Below are 15774 nucleotides of genomic sequence, written 5' to 3'. Positions count from 1 at the left end.
GTGTCGTTTGGTTTCATGAGACAGGGACCACACATGTAACCCAAACAAAGAGGTTCTGTTCTAAAGACCCGTGTGGAGTAGCAAAAGAATTCTTGGAAATCAGAGGGCAGGAGGCGCACTGGGCCTGGGCTGCACCAAGTATGGAGACTGGACCTTTGCATTCTTGGCAACCCGGCAACAAAGTTTGTACAGCCCACCCTGGGGCAGGCTGCTGAGTTGCTTCTGCTGCTCTTCGTCTTTTTCTTTTAATTTCCCTACCTGCTGGCTTTTTATTTTATTTGTTAGAGAGAGAGAGAGAGAGCGAGAGCGATTGAGTGCACACAAGCAGGGGGAGCGGCAGGCAGAGGGAGAAGCAGGCTCCCCACTGAGCAAGGAGCCTGATGCAGAACTCGATCCCAGAACCCTGGGACCATGACCTGAGCTGAAGGCAGACGCTCAACCCACTGAGCCACCCAGGCTTCTCCCTACCTACTGGCTTTTTCACTTCTGCTTCCCCAGAGTGCAGGTCAATAGGTCCCTCTAGCTCAGTTTTATCTTTTGATGTCCTTTCTGACGATAAGTTGTTTTCTTGCTGCATGTTTCCTAATTCAGAGTTTTTGAGAGAACACTCAGTTCTTAGATCAGCTTATTTATTTCATATGAAGCAATGGATTCCTGCTTAGGTTAGGAATGGCCACTCCTCCAACAATGGGCCCACCCCTGGTGCAATCAACTATCAAAGAGATAAGTTATAAACATGGCCCCTTGGACATGTTGCTTCAGCCAGGGCTATGGGTGAAGTTCCCATAAAGAGGCATTCTTTGTAAAGGGTTCAAGTTCTAGACTTTGCTTGCATTCAAATCCTGACTTTGACAGTTTCTAAAGATGAGACCTTCAGCAAGTTACTTACTCTTGCTCAGTCTCAGTTTTCTTATCTGAAAAATGGGTGTGGTAATTCGTATCCCATAGGAGTATTGTTGAGTCTTAAATAATGAAGTAAAACACTTAGCACAGTTCCTGCCAGAAACTGAACCCTCAGTAAATGCTAGCTGTATCCATCTCAGGAGCAGGTGCGTGGGCAGGCCCTTGAACTAGGTCTGGTACAACATGTAAAGGTACTCCATTAACAACTGTTCACCACCTCTCTGTGTGGAGATGAACACTGACCCATCCCCCATCCCCTGGAATATACCCACTTCACATTTCTTTCCTGATGATGGGTGGCGTTCTCCATGACCCCAGTAGAATTGCCGCTTGCCTCACTGTGGAAATGGATGGGATGCTATGGGCTTTTATAAAGTCAGTCTTACTAAGCCTTTCTGAATGGATTTGAGTAGCTGGCTCTCGGTTTACAATCAGCGCGCTCACTTCATGCTGGATGGGGGTCCAAGGCAGCCTGATTGAACAGCATAACAAGCATCTAGGACAAAACCTTCTCCAGGGGGTTAGCATGTTTACAGAACTGTCAAGTAATTTCTTCTGGCATTTCTCCATCAGGGTCTTGGGAAATCATAGGTTTTCACGCAAAGGAAAACACAGTGAGCTAAAATATGCATGCAGCAAGAGATGGAGTGCTTGATTTGGGACATAGAAATTCCTTTTATTGTTATGTGGTGATGCTTTATTTATTTGGTTGTATTGGAAAATGGACCGTTTAACACAAGCAAAGCTTGTGGGTAGCCAAGTTTTTCCATCACAGCTCTGAAACTGTTTTTAACTCTTGTTTAATGGGAGTCTTCCTAAAATGTATCACATACTTCTGCTTTCTTAAGAGAAGATGCACATTTAAATGCTAGCGTTTATTGGATACTTACTATGTAGCTGGCATCCTGCTTAGGTGTTTACCTGTCATTCATTTTCCTGACATCCCTGTGAGACAAGTACTACCAACCAGGAAATGGAGGCTCACAGAGGCTAAGGAACTGGTCCAAGGTGACGCGGGTGAAGGTGGTGGAATCGGGATTGGTGCCCAGGCCTCTCCAAGCTCTTAAGAAACTGGCCGTTCTATTGGAGAACAATTTGGTTGATCAGTGACCCTATGAACTGTTCACCATCAAAGCGTAGGATCTCTGGAAGTCTACGAGCACATTTCCAAAATGTGTCCATTCCTCTGAGCATCCTGTGGCCACTTTTTGAAAGGAGTTAGTACTCACATCAATATATTGCTTCATTCAGCAGATGTTACTTGAGTACCTACTATGTTGCTGTGGGCCTGATGCATGCCAGGCACTCTGGAAGCAAAGAAATAAGAGGCATGCAGCTGCCTTCGAGGAGGACACGCATTAGAGATAGTTCAGCTGGGGCAACTGTGAAACTTGCCTGATGTGTGACCAGGAAAACCTTGAGAACGTGGCCACCCATGAACCCACCTTTCAAGGAAGTCATCCTCCTCATCATTACCCATTTTCTGTGGGGGAGACTGATGACCAGGAGATCTAAGTAGAATTTGATGTTTCCTAGGCTCCAAAGAGGCCGAGGAAGGAATGGGCAAGTTGTGTTTTAAAAGTAGTTTGAGTCATCTTGATTGGAAAAGAAGCTGTGGCCATACACTAATGGACCTTGGGCCAGACCAAGGAGTTTGGTTCCTATAACGCGAGTCTTTCTTAGAATGGCGGCTTATGAAAACAGGAAGTACATTAGAGCATCCTGCGAAAAAAATACGTGTTCAGTGGGATGTGTTTTCTCATTTGATTAGAAAATGAGTGTTCAAAGCGGTTTCCAAGACTAGCTCTTAAAAAGAAAACAACAGTTTGGAGCATTGATGTTATCATTAAAATCAAGCATATGGTTTTCCAAGGTGATGGCTTAATACATTTTAATAACTTTCCTATTTCAAAATAAATATGTTAATAGAAAAAACCTAGTCCCTTTTCTCAACCAGAGAGAACTAAGATTTTTGAAACAAACCCTGCAGTATTAATCCATTGGTTCATCTGTTTGATCTCACTTCTAGGGAAGTCCCCCGGTTGGATGTAATGTAGTCCCTTGATGGCTCATGCTCGCTCATATTCGCTGTGTATGGCACAGTGCTGGGAGGAATTTGTGTGCTGACTGATCGGTGACAGTTGTTTTGAGACCTTTTAAATCTGCCTTTTCTCTCTCTCTTTCTCATAGATTGGCTGATGGCCATTGTGTCTAGCTGCTTTCCATGAGTCTTCTTCTAACTTCTTCCTAGTATATTCTTTACCCTTAAGGAAGTGCTAGCATGGCTAATGACCAGGCCAGCCAATACGTGTTGTTAGAGTAGGAGTAAGCAGGCTCTGAGAGAGGACAAAGGGGCTGTCTTTTAAATCAGAGGGCAGCATCTGCAGTGGCTATTCTAACTGCCAGGGAAGCATTCCTTGTCTGTAGAGATAATTGTCTTTGCTTTATTAGTGACATCCAGTCAAGTGACTGCTCTTAGGCCTATTTTGCAAGAAAGAAAGAAAAAAAAAAAAAAAAAAGACAAGGGAGAGGAATGGGGGAAGGGAGAGAGGGCCAAGAAGGGGATGGAAGAAAAGTCAAGCCAAGTGTATTCTCTTGGATTCCATTTTGAATGTCTCTCTTTTCACATTTGCCATTCACAGTGGTTTAAACTTCATTGACTTGATGGTGCGACAGGGGAACATCGACAACCCTCCCAAGACTCCCCTGGTGCCAGGATTTGAGTGTTCTGGGATTGTTGAAACTCTGGGGGACAGCGTGAAAGGATACGAGGTAATGTGTTGACTAATGATGGAAAAAAGTATTATCTATTTGGAATCTGTTGAGATATAAAAGATAATGAAAAAAATGTTTGAATCTATGGTGTGTGTTATTATTGTCATCTTATTGGTAGGTTTTATTAACACATTTATAAATGATAGGATTTTCCACATGCCTCATGCCTTTCTCGTGTACCATCTTGGTTGCTCCTGGGAACAGCCTGGTGAAGTGGCCAGGGAAAAATTTGTCTTTCCTTTTGTTCATGTAATACAGCTGTTAACAAGAATATCTGGATTAACTAGGTGTGCATACCCCCTCACCCTCCCCATGGCTCCCATTTTCCCACCACCTCAGGCTCAAAAACCAACTATAAAACATAGAGGCTGGGGAGACATATCCTCTGTATTTCATAATTTGGTTCCTTTAAATATCTACTTAACTGATGCATTTGAGTAATCATTTATAAATGATTCTTTCAGACACTGGGAAAGTGACATTTTTGAATGATGATTTTAAAGGCACAGGGTAGAGGTACCTGCCAATGAAACAGAATTGGCCATGGGTTGATTGCTTTGGGAAGAGGGCAATGGATAAAAAGGGTTATTATATGTTTCTGACTATTTTGTACGTGTTTGAAATTCTCCATAATAAAAAATTTTTAATCGATGAGAAGATATATGACCCTTCCTACCACTGTAATGCAAATCAAATAGAACCCAGTCTCTAAAAACTGTGGGCAAATCAATCACACAAAATTGCAGCAGTTTGGAGTGAGAAAAACCAGTGCCAATCAGGTACAAGAGCTCTTGCTCATAACTTAAGTGGTTCCCCAGGGAGAAGTGAACAGAGCTAACATTTGAGAATCCACCATAACCAGAAACATGGCAAGTCATCCTTCTTCAGCCTTGCCACAACGCTGTTGGTAAAGATTGTTATTTTCCCTTTGAAGATGAAGTTCAGAAGAGTACAGTTGTTTCCGGGGAGGCCAGAAAGGTAGATGAACATGGATTCAAGTCACCAGATCTTCACCCCTGCTCCCAACCTGTAAATGCTGCAGAGCTAAATGCAGAATGGAAAATCCTATAAATGCAATGCCAAAATGACCTTGGCATTGAATTGGAGCCTGCTGCTCAGGCTCAGTGCATTTGAGCCTCAATACACTCTGAAAATATCAATATGTTCCAAATTCCCTGGGATGAATGTCTGAAAATCTCATCCCACACATCAGTCTCTTTGTCACTGGTTTCCAGATAATACAGCAGTAAAGTGTTGAGAAAGAAGTAAATGCACTTCTTCCTTTCTTTCATATGACTTTGCATTTCTGTTCCCAGGTAAGCAATATAACCAGAGGCAGCACCATCTCTCCCTGAAAGTGCTGCATATGAGAAATAGTATCTGTTCCTCTACCTGGTCCTAAAGGAAAAGATCATACTCCTATCACTATTAATCCTGAGCCTTGCATAAGTAATCCATTATTTTAGAATATAACAGTAGATAGGGATGTCGGTGGCCCTGGTTTAGAAGGAGGACATACAATGCTTGATTATGTATTTTTTTCCCTTATATGTGATCTCTCTTCTGCTGCTTAGGCCTGGCTTACTTATTGTCAATCCTACCCTTCACCTCCACTCCCCTCCAGTGACTTTCAGCTGCACAAACAAATGAAAGAAGCCACCTACAGGTTTCCAGTCTGGGTGTGACTTGGGGGAAAACCAATACTAATATTCCCCCTAAAATTTTGACTTAAGGTTTACAACCATGTCGGAGATGGAGTATCACGGGGCAGAACACTGAATAGCCCTCCTGGTTTGATGCATTGCAAGGGAGGCTTGAAAAGTTGTCTCCAGAGGCACAGCAGTATAGGAATAATTGGGGCTCAGTCGCCCAGGACTAATTTTTTTTTATTAACAAAATCAAATAATGAGGTGGACTGGATATTTAAAAAAAAAAAAAAAGAAGCTGCCTACCTCTGGACTCGGGCTAGGGCTGATGTGACAGCTAAGGCACTCGTGCCATATTTATAAGGAAGTGATGGCGCAAAGTTGAAGGAGAGCCCTAGAGTGGTCAGCCCTGCTGGGGTGGCTGGGACTGTCACTGTCGAGGTGGTTGAACTACTCTTCACTGCCCTCTGTGTTGACACTTGTAGCCATCAGCTACTCCGCGGTACTGTGTATCTTTGGGTTTGCACGATTTTGTGCAAAAGAGGATGCCGGTGTTAGACCTTGGTTATCCTCTGGTCCAAGCGGTTGCATTTAAGATGATAATTCCCAACATTCATCAGTTGGTCTTCAGCCCTTCCAGGGATTAGGACACTCACTGCTGATGGGACAGCCTCTCCTTTCCATCGGTTCCTTCATTAGACAGCTGTTCCTTCTGCTTCGTTCGATACAGTGGGTCTGTGTTTAGCATGTGATCATTGAGCTGTGAGTTCCATGAGACCAGAAACCAGTCTGTTCTTTTTAAGAGTTAACACTGGTTGCTCTTTCTTCACCTTATATGCATCACACCAAGTACGCTGTGTGCATATTGTGTTACTTCATTTCCGTAAGGACCGTTTCCTAATATACTCATTTTACAGCAGAAGAAACGTAAAGAGTTACACCAATATTCCCAGAGGTGGTCGGTCCCCCTGGTGTACACCCTTTGAGAACTCTGTCTTCTTTGTAGCGCTTACCCCAGGTGTGATGAATTAATCATTTATATCTGGAGTAAGCCTTGTGAGACTCAAATCCTGGCTCAGCTACTCCCTAGCTACATGACCTTGGGCATGTGCTTTCATCTCTCTTGGCCTCGATTTCAATGTCTGTAAAATCTATAACCATTCATCTGTAATGTGAGCTCTTATGGACCCATCTCATAGGAGGCTTTTGTTGTTGTTTGTTGAGTAAGCTACAGAGAAAATAACACAGGAGACTCAGTTATAAATATATAAAACTAAATAAAGCACATGCATATGAAAGCCATTCATTTATTAAAAATTCACTCTGACCACAGCAATTTGAATGTTGTGTTTGAAAGTCATAGTCCAAGCAACTAACATCAAACAGCAGAGTGGTTCAACTTCACCAGCACTTGGCAGCTCATACAAGCTATTACTATCAGTTCACTTATTTGTATTTCCCTTTACTAATGATGTGCTATGAAAAAACTTGGCACTCTATCATAACCACTTTAAAGGTAAGAATGCCTTTTCTTCATGATGTCTGGCTATGTAAACAATTGATAAAAAGAACACAGTATTCAGCCATGCCTTCATAGGGGTTTTGTAAAGATTAGGTGACGTCCTTAGGACAATGCCTACCGTATAATACATGTCCAAAAAAGGACTAGTTGTTCATCACAGCCCGTGGCACCCTCCTGTTTTGCTCTAAGTCTGGATGTTCTCGTTCAGTCTCCTGCACTTAGATTTACGCAGCTCTTCGGATGCACCACATCTCACGACTACTGTGATCAGTAATCCAGTGCTAACCTTTGATGCAAATGCCCCAGTAAACTAGCCTGGCAGGGAATCCCTATGGAGTGGCAGAAAACAAGTGAGAGTAGAGTTTACTCCCAGCTCTGCCCATTTAAATTTCCTTATGGCTTAGTTCTCCTCAACTCCAAAACAGAGAGGTTGAGTCGGTAAAATGAGCTTCTGACACTAACATGCCACGGTGTGTGATGTGATGACATTGTACATTTATGCTTGGGAAGAGGGGTAGAGAACCTGGCTTTCATGGCCCCCAGCAAGTTTTCATAGATGGGCTTCAGAGCATCCACGAGTGCCTTGGAATTGGCAGGCAGGTGAGAGTGAGCATATTTGAGGGTTTGGTTGCTTTTTTTTTTTTTTTTCTGGGAAGGAATCTGTAATTTCCCCTAGGTTCTCAAGAGGATTTGAGAAATCTTTCAAAAAACAGTAAGAAGCTTCCATTAACCCTGTGCCTCCCCATTCCCAGATCGGGGACCGTGTCATGGCATTTGTCAATTACAATGCCTGGGCAGAGGTGGTCTGCACGCCGGTGGAATTTGTCTACAAGATCCCAGATGACATGAGCTTCTCGGAGGCTGCTGCATTCCCCATGAACTTCGTCACAGCCTATATGATGCTCTTCGAAGTTGCCAACCTCCGAGAAGGAATGTCTGTGCTCGTGCACTCTGCTGGCGGCGGCGTGGTAAGTTGGTTGGTTGTGCGTCCTCTTCCTTAAAATCATAATGGTGAAAGTGGACGGATCCCCAGTTGACAGTGAGATTCCCATGTGAGCTACGTCCATTAGTAGTGATGATCTCTGTGGTTCTGGATGAAGCTCACGTGCGTGGCAGAGCTCAGACAGATGACGGTGTTGGGGGTAGGATGAGCCTCTGGAGTCTGAGAGGTCTCCAAGATGGCATGTTAGGACTCAGTGGGTCTCAGAGATGGTTTCAGTCTTGGTATCACATTGGACCGTTGCGTCAATCATTGTGCAATGCCTCACTAGTCACGTACTACTGCTATTATCTGAAACACCAAAATGGTGGATGACTTACTTCTTCGATAAATTGCCATGGATTCTACGTTGTTCCCATATTCATGACATCCTTATTCGTTTGTGTTCTGATATATTTTCTTGAGTGGGAGAGGTGAATAGAGATTGTATTAGCACACTGGTAATTAGGCATAAACCTAAGAATATCTGTGAGAATCACTGGACATGCTAATATCACCTGTCAGGTGTGTCTTTGATAAAGGGAGAAATAATGGAAATACAAAATTGCTGCCTTGCAGTTCAGGAATGGCAGAAATTTCTCCTATGGTTTGGATACGTCTCAGTGCCAGTCAGTCAGTCCCTACTGCACACCCGCCACACAGCAAGGAATGTGTTTCCATCACGATCTATGGGGGTCCAAGTAGAACTTGAGTCTTTCTGAGCACAAGAGGTATGACTCATTCATTCAACAAGTATTTACTGAACACATACTATGTTCTGGATTCTATGGGTTAGAGGATAAAAAGAGAAGTTCATAATACAGCCTTTAGTAGGACTTGCTCTCAGTACTGGGGTTCTGTGGTTTGATGAGCTCAGAAATGAACTCGTATGTTTGGGTCTATCTCAAAGATGTTTTCACTGGAAGTTTGGCCAACATTAATTTTTTTCTTATCTTGGCTTTCTATGGCCATCAAAACCCTACCTGGTATAAAGCGCGTTTCTTTATGAGGAATACCTTCCATCTAATTAGCAAATGTGCTGATGTCTTCTGACCATGAGTAAAGATATAATAAAAGCTAAACATCCTTAGAAAAGAAATGGATTTCAGTGCCAGTGAATCTACTAGCAGCAAGCAAGCCATCTAGAATGTTGGCATTTATGGTCTCCGTGTGCTCAGCATACGAAGTGCAGGAGACTTGTTTTCATATTGTCAATATAAGCTCCAGTCTCTACAGTGGTGCTGAACCCAGTTCTGCTGGGGACCAGTGTTTAAACATTGGCACTGATGAGGTTTCCTTTCATGTGTGTGTGTTTTTTTGTTTTTTTGTTTTTTTTTCATTTTGAGTTTGTTCCTGGAACAAAGAGGAATGTATCAGGGGCATGTGTCTCACAAAAGGGAAGAAAATCTTGGGAGATAAAAAGTTTTTAGCATGCCTTATTCTGGGCTTCTAGACACTAAAACAATAAGATCCAAAATGTGAAACGGATGCAGGCAAACGGGGAAGGGACAGTGAGGTTGGAAGAGAAGTGGGTGCCCATAAATGCAGACTCATGTCCTAAAACTTTGCTGCAGATTCTTCCTAATGGTGAGCGCAAAGAGGGAAAAACAACCAGCCACAGGAGGTGGTGTTCGTTTGAGGAAAACAAAACAGTTAGCGGGGGAAACCATAGCTAGTCCTGGGTTCGGAGACTGGAAGTATTTCTCTGTTGTTTCTCATAGGAAATGTAGGCCAACATGCAATAAACCATCCTCCACAAAACTGTTATAATAAATGCAACTATTTCCGTGATGCTTTTTCTTATGGTGTGCCCCGAATGTCATCTAATAGCACCAAAGTAAAGCAACACTTAGTGAAAGCAGATATCCTAGGGCCAAAAGGATGTGGTCTGGTTTAACCTACGGAGAGTTTAAAGGTGTCACTGGACGGCCCAACTCTCAGGTGGGTCTCCTCGAATGGTGTTTCTCCCAACCAAGATTTGATTGGTGGTGTGCAACATTGAGTTCAAGGTGGGCATTAGAGGAAAGATTTTTAGCCAAGTGCACATCCATGTGGGTGAATACTCAACCAAGCTGGGTGGAGCTAATGCTATTTTACAAAAATCAAGGAGTCCTAGGGAGAGCCCAGACCATTCCACTGCCCCACAGTGGAAAGAGCAGTGAGACACCCCCAGGCAGAGCTAGATTCCTCCCAAGGAAACAAGCAGACGCTGCTCTCATGGTGCGGGGGACTCCCTAGGGAGTGCTTTTTAGGCGCTATCTGGGGTACGCTGAGGAGGAATGAAGGTGCTTCCCACCCGCCACTGTTGAACAAATCTGCTAAGTGTGGCCTCTGGCTCGTGATTGCTGTGGTAGCAGGATTATGACCTCCCGCTGACATCCATGTCCTCATCCCTGGCACCTGTGAGTAGTTTACCTTGCCTGGCAAAAGAATTTTGTGATGTGATTAAGGTAAAGACCTTCAGATGGAGAGATCAGACTGGATGATCCAGGGGTGCCCAATGTCATCACAAGGGTCTTTACAGATGGAAAAGGGGGTAGAAGAGTCAGAAAGAGATTTAAAGATGTTGTACTGCTGGCTTTGCTGATGGTGGAAGAGACCACAAGCCAAGGCACGTGGGCAGTGTCTAGATGCTGGAAAAGATAGGGAAATGGGCTCTCCCCCTGGAGCTTCCAGAACGGACAAAGCCCCACTAACACTTTGATTTTAGCCTAGTGAAATCCATTTTGGACTTGTGATCTCCAGAACAAAATATATACAACTGGGTTGGGTTTGTTTTGTTTTGTTCTGTTTTTGGAAACACTATTTGTGGTGATTTGTGGTTAGCTCTCATGGCAGCAACAATAGGAAATGAATACAGCCAGATTCTCTGGGCTCCCTCCCTTCTCACTGCGGAGGGCCCACAGGGGCCTGAAAAAAATACAAGTAGCAAGCAGCAGAACTAGGGTTCACACCCAAATCTGGCTAATTCCAAAACCTATTCTCTCCATTCAACAACCCGGAATGTTGGGAGAACCCAAATCATTCATTCCTTCATTTATTCATTTGTTTGACAAATATTTGTTCAACCTCTACCCAGTGTTAACTGTAGAGCCAAGAGCTGTGGTCCAGGTACATGTTTTCTCACTTGATGTTGATGAGATGACAAAGATTAAACCTAATTAGGATGGGGGCATCTGGGGGGCTCAGTTGGTTAAGCCTCCCAACTCTTGATTTTGGCTTGGGTCATGATCTCAGGGTCATGAGATCGAGTCCCATGTTGGGGTCTGCACTGGGTGTAGATCCTGCTTAAGATTCTCTCCCTCTCCCTCTCCCTCTGCCCATCCCCACCACCCTCTCCCCCTCTCTAAAAAAACCAAAAAACCTAATTAGGATAAAGTTTCCTAACTCGAGTTAATATGAAGTTTGCAGTTCTAATGGCACCAAGACTTCTGTCTGATTTTTATCAAAGGCTGGGGAATTTGCAGACAGAATGTGAGGAATGCCAGCCTAAGCTATAATTCTGAAGGACACTAACACAGCACAGCAATCCCTTCTTAGCCAAGGGGGATACATTCCAAGACCCTCCCCCAGCCAAACTGCAGATGTACCAAACCCTATGTAGACCGTGTTTTTTCCTATCTGTACACACCTATGATAAAGTTTAATTTATAAATTAGGCATAGTAAGAGATGAACAACAATGGTGATAAATAGAATAACTGCAACAGTATATTGTAATACAGGTTATATGAATGTGGTCTCTCTCTCAAAATAACCTTATTGTATTGTACCCACCCTTCTTGTGAGGATGTGAGATGACAAAATGCCTAGATGATGGCCTGAAATGAGGTGAATGACATAGGCATTGGGATGTAGCATTAGGCTATTACTGACCTTCTGACCTATGGTCAGAAGGAAGATCATCTGCTTCTGGACCTGGACCCAGGTTGACCACGAGTAGCTGAAATCGTGGAAAAAAAAAACCAACCTCGGATTAAGGGGTGGGGCACTGCATAGGAAAATAATTCGATCCGGAGCAGGTTACTTTGTCAGTGGAATCGCCCAAGTGTCTACACTGCTCTGTCTCATCTTTGAGGACACTTCCCCCCTGACAATAGCAGACCCAGATGACCTGAGAGGGTGATGCCCCTGATCGTATCTTTAGAATCCGGTCGAAGATGGGCTTACAATTTCTTAAAGGAAAAATTACAAGATAAGCAACCGAGTGGGGCTCATGTCAGGAACTCACGACGAGGATTTTGCTGCCTGTCCCGTTTAACAAGCTGCTACAACTTGGAGCATCTCGGTTGGGATGTGCTCAGTTCCTGCACAGCAACATTACTGTGTCTGACATTTGATACTTTCCAGTTTTTGGTGTCCTTTTACCTTCATCATGTCATCTGAACAGAGAGGAGCAGCCTGCGATGGGCCACAGATCTTGGAAAGGAAAGCAGAGCTCAACTTTCAGACAGACCTAAAGGGCTACTACTCAATTATTAAGTTCTATTCATTATGGATGGGGCATTTCCCCGTGCCATTCAAATCACTGTAAGGGAGCAGCCGCAGATGGGAGAGCCAGGATCTTTGGAGGGGGCATACCGAGGCTCCCCCACCTCATGTGGTCCTCTCTGAATGGCCGACTGACCATACATCATGTTAACATTAAACTGACAGAGCCTGGGAAGAGTAGGGGTCCTCAGTGTGTTGGAGGATTTGGACGTTATCGGATAGTTATTCTGTTTTAGCAGAAAGGACACAACCTGGGCGCCTGGGTGGCTCAGTTGGTTAAGCGACTGCCTTCGGCTCAGGTCATGATCCTGGAGTCCCGGGATCGAGTCCCGCATCGGGCTCCCTGCTCAGCAGGGAGTCTGCTCCTCCCTCTCATGCTCTCTATCTCTCATTCTCTCTGTCTCAAATAAATAAATAAAATCTTTGAAAAAAAAAAAAAAAAGAAAGGACACAACCACTTGCAGAATCACTACATGAGAATATTTTGTTGAAAATAAAATCATCATTGATCACGAAAGGCACCAGCATCTACCCAGCCAACCTAGCCAGCAACCCAGGAGTCTTGGGGAGCCCTTCTCCTGCATGCGATAAGTTTTCATATCTTATGATTCATTCCTTCGTTCATTTGCTCATTCAGCACGGAGGTATAGGGGCCCACCCTGATTAGGCACTAAGCATTCAACAGAGAAAAAAATCAGATTTTCTACTTTCAGCAAGAAGCCTTATTAATCAAAGGTGGGCAGAGAACTCACATAATCACATGAATAACTTTGCCAAGTCCCTTGAAAGGGAGGTACAAGCTGATATAGTGCTTATAATAGGGGAAATGATCTGGGATAGAGGCGGGGAGGGGGGTGAAGCGGGGGGGGGGCTTCCCCAAGGAAGTGGCATTACACTGTGATCTCAGGATGACAAGAAGGCACACTGGACAAGAGTGGAGATGGAGGGTAGGGCATTCATGAGAAATAGAGGCAGGGGAAGGTATGAAGAATTGTAGACAATAGGACATTTCTTCTATGCACCCTCCTCTCCCTGCCCCACCTCCTGCTGGTTTTCTCACGGCCCCTGCCTCTCTCACCGCCTGTGCTGCAGCGGGCACATGATTGCCCTTCCGTGCAGTCTCCCCTCTTAGGTCAGCTCTGTGCTTGCAGCCAGCACACCGGTCTGCTCTTGTCACTCCTTGCTTATAACGCACAGAGACTCCCACTGTTGGTAGGATCAAGTTCAGTCTCCTGAGCCTCTTGGCACGAAGGGCCCTCATCTTCTGCACTTTGTCTTTCTCTCTGGCCACCTCCCCCCATCCCTCTTCTTTCAGTAACACGGAAGGACTTGCGGCCCCCACAGGTGTGTGGCTGAGCTGGCTGCCCAGCCACCAACAGCATTTTCCAGCCACCCTCCCCCGCCCCTGCGCCTGTGCCCTGCTGGGGCACACACCTGAGCTCAAGCCAATGGGACACGGCAGACGCCATGTGATGCATGTCACTTGCACGCCTGCGTCTTCCTGGGAGACCCTCCACGCTCTCTCTCTTCCCCTTTCCCGGCAGATGGCGAGGCTGACCTGGGAGCGTACGTTAAAGATGGCAGACCCTCCCCCTGCTCAGGACCCGCTCAGGACCTGTCTTTTCAGGCCCTGTCCTGTCCCTGCCCCATTACCACGTAGACTTTATGCGAGCAGGGGGAGAAAAGAAACTCCTGCTGTCTTGATTCCTGAGATTCCAGGGATCACCTGTTATAGCACCTAGCATCACATTTCCATTACTCCACACACAGGGCATCTGGCTCTCCTGCATCCCCGGGCGGCACCCCCCTCCTCCCTCTGCTATCCCCAGGGTAATGCTGAAGGCATGGACCGTGGAGGTAGACAGTCTAGGACTACAGCCCACCTCCTCAGGCAGGCTACTCAGTTCCCTCATTCACATAATGGGAATACTAACATTACATTTACTCTGCAGAGTGTTTCTGTTATATCAAATGAGTTGATGCTTAGGAAGCACTTAACATAGGACCAGATACAAAGTGTTAGCTGTTATCATTATGATTATTATTTGTTGGTTTGCTCCTCTTATCCCCTCCCTCAACCTATAAGCCCCCTCTCTCAGAGCACCTGGGTCTTATTCTTTTTTGTGCCTGTTCCTTGCTACTTAATAAGTGCAGTAAACACCTGTGAATCAAAAAGCTGTTGCAGGCCATTTTTCTATGTTCTAGAAGAGTTATTTGCTGAGCTAAGGAGAGCCCCGTCATGGAGTTAATCCCAGGGGAAAATAAAAATCATTCCTGGTGATCCTGTAAATTTCAATCTCTTAAGCAGTCCTCAGTGATCTTGCTCATGACATCCAACAGTCTGAGTATTCTTTACAGAGTTTTTTAAAATCTGCATTCAGTGTGCATTACTCATGGAATGAGGCGCCCTTTTCATGGCCCTGTGGCTGTCCCATCCATCACCATCTCCATCATTCCATGGTCCAGCTATGCTCAGCCTGTATTCCTCAGCACCCCAAGTAGCATGACATGCATGAGACCTTAGGGCAGGAAGGAAACAAAGGCAGACACCAACTTATGTCGAACAAACGCTAGCCATGTAGTAGAATCGTTGAAAACGTAACTCATCGTAGCCCTTGTAACCGCTCTCCCCCATTGGAGCCCATTGGATGGCACATGGCAGTGAAGAGATGAAGCATGAGCTCTAGAGTCAGACCCCAGCCCCACCTTCCCAACCACCCTAACACTCAAGTTCCTCATCTGTAAAATGGGCTGATATTAGTGCCAGCCTTAGGTGGTACTTGTGAACTTGGGGCAGTGCTCGGCCCGGGACAGACACCCGGTGAAATCTGGCGATTATAATTTTCCAGGTTAATGCGTCCAGTATTGTTTCCAAGGCTGCAATGTTCATTAGCAGGAAGGATCAAATCTGAGCGCAAGTATCCAGGGCCGGGAACTCCCGATCCAGGGCTCTTGGTGCTATACCACCGCAGCGGCCTCGGAAATGTGTGTGCCTCCCCTCGTTTCTTCTGCCTGCCCCACCTTGTACCCCAGACACGGAGGACTTCACTAGAGCAGGACCTCCTGCTCCCCAGGGGCTACAACACTAGGAAACGAAGCCTCTGAAAATTTAAAAAGAACAAAGTGGGAGGGGCGCCTGGGTGGCTCAGATGGTTAAGCGTCTGCCTTCGGCTCGGGTCATGATCCCAGGGTCCTGGGATCGAGTCCCGCATCGGGCTCCCTGCTCAGCGGGGAGCCTGCTTCTCCCTCTGCCTCTCTCTCTCTCTGTCTCTTACGAATAAATAAAATCTTTAAAAAAAAAAAAAAAAAAGAACAAAGTGGCGCTGTCATATCCTTCATGAATAATCGAAGTAATGAGGATAAATGGTACGGCAGCTCCAGCAGCCAAGGCTGCAGCTTGAGGACTCTGGAATGGCTAGCTCCTTGTTCTCTGATGACCCCAAGGAGAAGGCCCTCACC

General features: G+C 45.2%; 1 protein-coding gene and 1 non-coding gene across 3 annotated transcripts in view; one reads left to right on the top strand and one right to left on the bottom strand.

Moving 5' to 3' along the window:
• Positions 1–15774, top strand: part of VAT1L (vesicle amine transport 1 like) — a 139829-nt gene that overhangs the window by 18464 nt on the left and 105591 nt on the right. For both annotated transcript variants that reach the window (XM_035024736.1, XM_035024737.1), the window contains exons 2-3: positions 3546–3675; positions 7599–7814. In XM_035024736.1, the coding sequence (XP_034880627.1) occupies positions 3546–3675; positions 7599–7814 (346 nt within the window). The remainder of the gene's footprint in view (positions 1–3545; positions 3676–7598; positions 7815–15774) is intronic.
• Positions 6773–6913, bottom strand: LOC118023913. The gene has a single exon (XR_004682935.1). It is a non-coding gene; the product is annotated as a small nucleolar RNA SNORA15 (small nucleolar RNA).

The sequence above is a fragment of the Mirounga leonina genome, unplaced genomic scaffold (genome assembly GCF_011800145.1).
Source record: "Mirounga leonina isolate KUSES-001 unplaced genomic scaffold, KU_Mleo_1.0 Mir_180, whole genome shotgun sequence".
NCBI classification, from domain to species: Eukaryota; Metazoa; Chordata; class Mammalia; order Carnivora; family Phocidae; genus Mirounga; species Mirounga leonina.
Note: the sequence above shows the minus strand (reverse complement) of the source record. Positions and strands in the feature narration are given on the sequence as shown.